The sequence below is a fragment of the Mandrillus leucophaeus genome, unplaced genomic scaffold (assembly GCF_000951045.1).
Source record: "Mandrillus leucophaeus isolate KB7577 unplaced genomic scaffold, Mleu.le_1.0 Scaffold496, whole genome shotgun sequence".
NCBI classification, from domain to species: domain Eukaryota; kingdom Metazoa; phylum Chordata; class Mammalia; order Primates; family Cercopithecidae; genus Mandrillus; species Mandrillus leucophaeus.
In genome coordinates, this window is record NW_012105320.1 from 1,140,664 (window position 1) to 1,149,339 (window position 8,676).

The window sequence follows — 8,676 nt, forward strand, 5'->3', positions numbered from 1 at the left end:
TTCTTTTCTTTTCTTTTTTCTTTTTTCTTTTCTTTTCTTTTCTTCTCTGTTGCTGTTGTAATAGGCCCATTGTTTACTTTTTAAAGTCTTGTGCCTCGAAACTCACCTTTGTTGTTGGACACTTTCTTTTTGAGGTCGTGATGTCTCGGGAGTCGGATGTTGAGGCTCAGCAGTCCCATGGCAGCAGTACCTGTTCACAGCCCCATGGCAGCGTTACCCAGTCCCAGGGTTCCTCCTCACAGTCACAGGGCATATCCAGCTCCTCTACCAGCACGATGCCAAACTCCAGCCAGTCCTCTCACTCCAGCTCTGGGACACTGAGCTCCTTAGAGACAGTGTCCACTCAGGAACTCTATTCTATTCCTGAGGACCAAGAACCTGAGGACCAAGAACCTGAGGAGCCTGCCCCTGCCCCCTGGGCTCGATTATGGGCCCTTCAGGATGGATTTGCCAATCTTGGTAAGACCCTTTGTTATATAGTATCATGTTTTGTTCAGAAAAACAGTTACAGAAAGTTGTTGTGTTACCGGGTGGAAGGTTCTGATTGTGAGTTGTCCAGGTTTTTGGCACGTTGAACAAATAATTGAACATCATGCATGAATAAGCAATGAAAGCATAGATTTATTGAAGTGGAAGGCAATAGAAGCTAAAGTACATGTCGCAGGATGGGAGCAGGCCTGAGCAAGTGGCTGCAGAGCCCTGGTAGCAAAGTCTTCTGGGGTTCAAGTACCCTCTAGAGGTCTCCCATTGGTTACCTCCTATGTAGATGAAGGGCTGGCTCACAGCCCATTAGAGGCCACAGTGAACTGGACCTCGGCCATTCCAAGACTGGTGGGGATTGGCGCCTTATGCAAATGAAGGTCCTAGAATGGACAAATCATAGGCCAGAGTGCAAATTCTTTTTTTTTTTTTTTTTTGAGAAATCTCGGCTAGGCTCACTGCAACCTCTGACTCCTGGGTTCAAACGATTCTCCTATCTCAGCTTCCTGAGTAGTTGGGATTACAAATGCATACCACCGCACTTGGCTAATTTTTGTATTTTTAGTAGAGATGGGGTTTCACCATGTTGGCCAGGCTGGTCTTGAACTTCTGACCTCAAGTGATCTGCCTGCCTCGGCCTCCCAAAGTGCTGGGATTACAGGCATGAGCCACCATGCCTGGCTACTCCAGGAAGTTTGTGTGAATCGGCCTTAGATTCCCTGCCTTCAGACCCTATTTTCCTGCCTTAGTTAGTTGCAGCAGAGTGCTTGAGCCACCTTAGAATGATTCTGGAGTTTGAAGGTGATAAAAGGTAAAACCAAAGAGGCAGTGTTGGGTGTTGCATTGGCTGTTACCAGCTGTGGATTCCGTTCATTTATTCTTTCAACAAATATTAATTGGATATTTACAATGTGCTGTCCATCCAAGGATCTGAAGGTAGCTTTTGACCCTCTTCCTAGAAAAATGCAGATTCATGCAAACTTGCAAACATTATCCCCTAATCACAAAAGCTTCACCAGTTAACCTCTGCTGTGGTTTGCCACAGCTTCAGAGAATCAGAGCTGTTCAGAATAGAGATGGCTATTTGTTGACTACTTGTTATTTGTTTTTGTCTCAAAATAGTCAACCTTGTGATTTAAATATGTTGACCCTTTCTGACACCTCCTGGTTCCAATAGTAAGTTTCGCTATGCATATGTTTAAAATACACATGTGTGTATTTTAAAATTGCCAGGCGTGGTGGCTTATGCCTGTAATCCCACCACTTTGGGAGGCCAAGGCAGGAGGATCACTTGAGGCCAGGAGTTCAAAACCAGCTTGGGCAACATGGCAAAACCCTGTCTCTACTGAAAATACAAAAATTAGCCAGGTGTGGTGGTGCATGCCTGCAATCCCAGCTACTCAGGAGGATGAGACATGAGAATTGCTTGAACCTGGGAGGCAGAGGTTGCAATAAGCCAGGATTGTGCCACTGCACTCCAGTAAAAAAAAATAGTGTTTTTTTTTTCTTTTCTCTTACATTACAATGACCTCTTTACTAAACACATTTGAACTTGGCATTAATAGGGTAGAATATATCAATATAAAGAAATGAAGGACTGGTATATCATTTTGTGTTTTGTCACTCACCATCCTTGTTTTATTTCATGTCTAACTTTGATGTCTTGAAAAAACTGTAAAAAATGGAGAAACAATACACCTGCATTCTACATATACAACTTTATTTTTTTTTATTTTTTATTTTTTTCTTTGAGACGGAGTCTCGCTCTGTCACCCAGGCTGGAGTGCAGTGGCCGGATCTCAGCTCACTGCAAGCTCCGCCTCCCGGGTTCACGCCATTCTCCGGCCTCAGCCTCCCGAGTAGCTGGGACTACAGGCGCCCGCCACCTCGCCCGGCTAGTTTTTTGTGTTTCTTAATAGAGACGGAGTTTCACCGTGTTAGCCAGGATGGTCTCGATCTCCTGACCTCGTGATCCGCCCGTCTCGGCCTCCCAAAGTGCTGGGATTACAGGCTTGAGCCACCGCGCCCGGCCTACAACTTTAAATTTATAAGTAGACACTCGAAGCTATTTTTTACCCATTTAAAATATATTTTTTCAGGCCAGGCATGGTGGCTCATGACTGTAATCCCAGCACGTTGAGAGACCAAGGTGGGCGGGATCACTTGGGGTCAGGAGTTCAAGACTAGCCTGGCCAACATGGGGAAACCCTGTCTCTATTAAAAATACAAAAATTAGGCCAGGCGTGTTGGCTCACGCCTACAATCCCAGCACTTTGGGAGGCCGAGACGGGCGGATCACCTGTGATGGGGAGTTTGAGACCAGCCTAACTAACATGGAGAAACCCGGTCTCTACTAAAAATACAAAATTAGCCGGGCATGGTGGCGGGCTCCTGTAATCCCAGCTACTCAGGGGGCTGAGGTAGGAGAATTGCTTGAACCCAGGAGGCAGAGGTTGTGGTGAGCTGAGATCGCACCACTGCACTCCAGCCTGGGCAGCAAGAGCGAAACTCTGTCTCAAAAAAAAGAAAGAAAAAAACAATTAGCCGGGCATGGTGGCAGGCACCTGTAATCCCACCTACTCAGGAGTCTGAGACAGGAGAATTGCTTGAACTTGGGAGGTGGAGGTTGTAGTGAGCTGAGATTGTGCCACTGCACTCCAGCCTGGGTGACAGAGCGAGATTCTGTTTCCAAAAAATAAAGAAATAAATAAAATACAATATATTTTTCAGATAGGCCTATAGGTTTAGATGAGTGGGAAACAGAAATGGTGAGAAAGGGCTAAATGGGATACATCACCTTTAAAAGTGAGAAAACAAATAGGCTGGGTGCAGTGGCTCACAACTGTAATCCCAGCTCTTAGGGAGGCAGAAGTGGGAGGATAGCTTGAACCCAGGAGTTTGAGACCTGCTGGGCAATATAGTGAGACCCCATTCTCCACAAAAAGGAAAAACAAAAAAAGACGAGTAAACAAAGAGCCTGATTGGATGACCAGCATAAAGTAGATGCTGAATACATAGAGGCTGTTTATTATTATTATTATTATTATTTGAGATGGAGTCTCACTCTGTCACCCAGGCTGGAGTACAGTGGTGCGATCTTGGCTCACTGCAACCTCTGCCTCCTGGGTTCAAGTGATTCTCCTGCCTCAGCCCCCTGAGTAGATGACATTACAGGTGCCCACCACCATGCCCGGCTAAGTTCTGTATTTTTTTAGTAGGGACGGGGTTTCACCATGTTGGCCAGGCTGGTTTCAAACTCCTGACCTCAGGTGATCTGCTCGTCTTGGCCTCCCAAAGTGGTAGGATTACAGGCGCGAGCCACCACGCCTGGCCAAGGCTATTTATTATTATTATTTGTTAATTATTTATACCTATGTTTTCTTCTAAAATTTTATAGTTTTAATTCCTTTTTGTTTGTTTGTTTATTTATTTTTTTTGAGACAGGGTCTCGCTGTCATCCAGGCTGGAGTGCAGTGGCGCAATCTCGGCTCACTTCAGCCTCTGCCTCCCAGGCTCAAGCAATTCTCCCACTTCAGCCTCCTGGATAGCTGGGACCACAGATGTGCACCACCACTCCCAGCTAACTTTTTGCATTCTCGGTGGAGATGGGGTTTCATCATGTTGCACAGTCTGGTCTCAAACTCCTGAGCTTAAGCGATCCATCCATCTCAGCTTCCCAAAGTGTTGGGATTACAGGCATGAGCCACAGTACCTGGCCTAGTTTTAGCTCTTATGTTTAATTAAGGTCCTTTATTCATTTTGAGTTTTATTTATTTATTTATCTATTGAGACAGAGCCTCGCTCTGTCACCAGGCTGCAGTGCCATGGTGTGATCTCGGCTCACTGCAACCTCCTCCCAGTTTCAAGCGATTCTCCTGCCTCGGCCTCCCAAGTAGGTGGGATTACATGCTTATGCCACCATGCCTGGCTAATTTTTGTATTCTGAGTAGAGATGGGGTTTCACCATGTTGGCCAGGCTGGTCTCGAACTCCTGTCCTCAGGTGATCCACCTGCTTCAGCCTCCCAAAGTGCTGGGATTACAGGCGTGAGCCACTGTGGCTGGCCTACTTTTTTATTTTCATTTTTTGTAGAGACAGAGTCTCGCCATGTTACCCAATCTGATCTCGAACTCCTGGTGTCAACTGATCCTCCTGCCTCAGCCTCCCAAAGCGCTGGGATAAGAGGTGTGAGGCACCATCTCCGGCCAGTTTTCAGTCTTTTGTCACTAAGTATGATGTTAGCTGTGGGTCTTTCCCTTTTCCTTTCCCCTTTCCCCTTTCTTTTTTCCTTTCCTTTCCTTTCCTTTCCTTTCCTTTCCCCTTTCCCCTTTCCTTTCCTCTTTTCTTTCCTCTTTCCTTTCCTTTCTTTCTTTCCTTTCCTTTCTTTCCTTTCCCTTTCCTTTCCGTTCTGTTCTGTTTCGTTCCGTTCCGTTCCTTTTCTCTTTCCCCTTTCCTTTCCTTTCCTTTCCTCGTTTCTTTCCTTTTCTTTCCTCTTTCCTCTCTTCTCCTCCTCTCTTCTCTCTCCTCTTTGATATCTGAAGACTAAGCTGTGGATGTTTCATAAAAGTTCTTTCTGGGCCGGGGGCTGTGGCTCGTACCTGTAATCCAAGCACTTTGGGAGGCCGAGGTGGGCGGATCATGAGGTCAGGAGATCAAGACCATCCTGGCTAACACGGTGAAACCCCATCTCTACTAAAAATACAAAAACAAAACTAGCCGGGTGTGAGGCTGAGGTGGGAGAATGGGGTGAACCCGGGAAGCAGAGCTTGCAGTGAGCCGAGATCACACCACTGCACTCCAACCTGAGCCACAGAGTGAGACTCTGTCTCAAAAAAAAAAGAAAAAAAGAAGTTCTTTCTGGCTGGGTGCTCTGATCCTTTCTCCCTATAATCTCAGTGCTTTGGGAACCTATGGCAGGAGAAGTTCTTGAGGCCGGGAGTTGGAGACTGCAGTGAGCTATGATTGCATGCCACAGAGCAAGACTTTGCCTCCAAATTAAAAAAAAAAAAATAATAATAATAAATAAATAAAATAAAAGCTCTTTCTTAGGTGAAGGAATTTCCTCCTATTCCTAGTTTTCTGAGTATTTTTTATTATAAAAGGGGGTTGAATTTTGCCAAAATTTTTTTGTGTCTATTTTCCTGTATTCTATTGTTATTGTGTGTTATATTGATTGGTTTTCAGATGTTAAACCAACCAAGCTTTCCTGGGTTAATTCTTATTTGGTCATTTGTAATATTTTTTATGTGTTGCTGAATTTAGTTTGCTACTGTTTTGTTGAGGATTTTTGTATCTATATTTGTAAGCGATATTGGTTTGTGGTTTCACTGTCATGTCTCTGTCTGGTTTTGGTGTGAGGGTGTTGCCGGCTTCATAGATGAGTTGACAGTGTTCCCTTCTGTATTTCTTCGAAAAGTTTGAGAATAATTGGTATTAGTTCTTTACATATTTGATAGAATTTAAAATGAAGCCAGCCATGTGTTTCTTTTTTCTTTTTTTTTTTTCTGAGGCAGGGTCTCACTGTGTTACTCAGGCTGGAGTGTTACTCACAATCACGTTTCACTGCAGCCTTGACCTCCCAGGCCCAACTCCTACCTCAGCCTCCCGAGCAGCTGGGACCACAGGCATGTGCCATCATGCGTGGCTAATTTTTTTATTTTGATAGAGATGGGGTCTCCCTATGTTGCTCAAGCTAAAGTGAGGCTATCTGGGACTGCATTTTCTTTGTAGGGGATATTTTGATTACTCATTCAGTCTTTTGTTTTGTTTTGTTTTTTGGAGACAGAGTCTCTGTCACCCAGGCTGGAGTGCAGTGGCACGATCTTGGCTCACTGTAGCCTGTGCCTCCCAGGTTCAAATGATTCTTGTGCCTCAGCCTCCAGAGTAGCTGGGACTACAGGTGTGCACCACCACGCCTGGCTTAATTTTTTTTTTTTTTTTTTCATTTGTAGTAGACCTGGGGTTTTGCCATGTTGCCTAGGCTGGTCTTGATCTCCTGAAGTCAGCCAGTCCACCTGCCTTGACCTCCCAAAGTGCTAGGATTATCATTCAGTCTTTTCACTTCTTATGGGTATATTCAGATTTTCTATTTCTTCTTGTGCTAGTTTTGGTAGTTTGTATCTTTCTAGGAGTTTGTCCATTTCACCTATGTCATCTAATATTGTCACACAATTGTTCAGTTATTCTTTTTAAATAATTTTTATTTCTGTCAGATCAGTAGTAATTACCTTTCTCATTCTGATTTTAGCAATTTGAGTCTTGTCTCTTTTTTTCTTATTTAGTCTGTCTGAGGTTTACCAACTTGCTGATCTTTTTAAGTAACTAAATTTGGATTTGTTAATTTTCTTTTTCTTTCTTTCTAGAGACAGGGTCTCACTCTGTCACCCTGGAGTGAGTGGTGCAGTCACAGTTCACTGCAGCCTTGACTTTCAGGCTCAAGTGAACCTCCTTCCTTGGCCTCCCAAAGTACTGGGATTACAGGCCTGAGCCATTGCGCCCAGCCCATATGTAATTTTGATAGATCTTGCTAAATTGTCCTCCCTAGACAATTATAGACAACGTGAGTATAAATTATATTCCCACTGGCAATGTATGGGAGTACCCACTTTTTCATACCTCTTGCCAGCACAGGGTGATATGAAGCTTTTGAATTTTTGCCAATCTAATAGGTCAAACATGAAATCTTTTTTTTTTTTTTTTTTGAGACGGGGTCTCGCTCTGTCACCCAGGCTGGAGTGCAGTGGCCGGATCTCAGCTCACTGCAAGCTCCGCCTCCCGGGTTCACGCCATTCTCCTGCCTCAGCCTCCTGAGTAGCTGGGACTACAGGCGCCCGCCACCTCGCCCGGCTAGTTTTTTGTATTTTTTTAGTAGAGACGGGGTTTCACCGTGTTAGCCAGGATGGTCTCGATCTCCCGACCTTGTGATCCACCCGTCTCGGCCTCCCAAAGTGCTGGGATTACAGGCTTGAGCCACCGCGCCCGGCCAAAACATGAAATTGTGTTTTTGATTTCTAAATTTTCTTATATTGGGTTAGCTTGGCCACCTTTCATATGTTTGAGTCAGCTGTATTTCTGTTTTTTGTAAATTATCTTTTCATATCCTTTACTCATTTTTCTACTGGACTGTTTATCTTTTTCATTGATTTATAGGAACCTAACATTTATTAAGGAAGTTATTCCTTTTCCTGATAGGAGTTGCTAATATTTTCCCTAGTCTGTCTTGCAGTGAACATTTAATTGCCTGCCATGTACAATATCCTAAGTGCTGGAGTTGTACTGTTAAACAAGAGGTCTCCAGCTGCCCTCCTGGAGGTTATGTTCTAATGCAGGGAGGTGGGGAGAAAATATACAAATAAGCAAGGTAATTTCTAGTCATGGCCCATACTCAAAAAGAAATAAAACAGGATAACATTATGATAACAGGTGAGTAATGTTTATATAACAAGCTGAGTGGGAGGCTGGGCGCGGTGGTGCACGCCTGTTATCCCAGCACTTTGGGAGGCCAAGGTAGGCAGATCACAAGGTCAGGAGATCGAGACCATCCTGGCTAACACGGTGAAACCCCTTCTCTACTAAAATTACAAAAAATTAGCTGCACGTGGTGGCATGCGTCTGTAGTCCCAGCTACTCGGGAGGCTGAGGGCAGGAGAATCGCTTGAACCTGGGAGGTGGAGGTTGCAGTGAGCTGAGATTGCGCCACTGCACTCTAGCCTGGGTGACAGAGCAGGATTCCGTCTCCAAAAAAAAAAAAAAAGAAAAAAGAAAAAGCTGAGTGGGAGATGATAGTGGAGTCCAAAAGGCAGATAGTATTCTGTAAATAGTATCTATACAAAAGGCAAGGTGGAATGAGCCATTTGTGTAGTTGGGGAAGAAGTGCTAAGACCGCAAGGCAGATTGAACCCAGCATTCTTGGGGGCAGTGAAAGGAGGCCAGTGGTGCTGGGTGTCATGAGCAAGGGGAGAGGGGTATGAGGTGGGGCTGGAATGGTGGCAGGGGCCAGACCTTGAGCATCTATTAGGCCATAAGGAAGAGTGCAGATTTTATGCTAAGTGTTGTGGAAAACCTCAGGAAGGTAATAAGCAGGAAGTTACTGTATTGCAAGTAATTTTCCAAGTCATTAAAAATTACTCGAGAACTTTTAATGACTATTTGTTATTTCACAGTTTTATATATATATGTATGTGTATGTGTGTGTGTG

General features: G+C 44.5%; 1 protein-coding gene across 1 annotated transcript in view; it reads left to right on the forward strand.

Annotated features, from left to right (window-relative positions):
* CHEK2 (checkpoint kinase 2) overlaps window positions 1-8,676 on the forward strand; it is a 64,986-nt gene that overhangs the window by 6,801 nt on the left and 49,509 nt on the right. Inside the window, exon 2 of the mRNA XM_011995735.1 lies at window positions 135-459. Within this exon, the coding sequence (XP_011851125.1) occupies window positions 141-459 (319 nt within the window). The 5' untranslated portion in view covers window positions 135-140. The remainder of the gene's footprint in view (window positions 1-134; window positions 460-8,676) is intronic.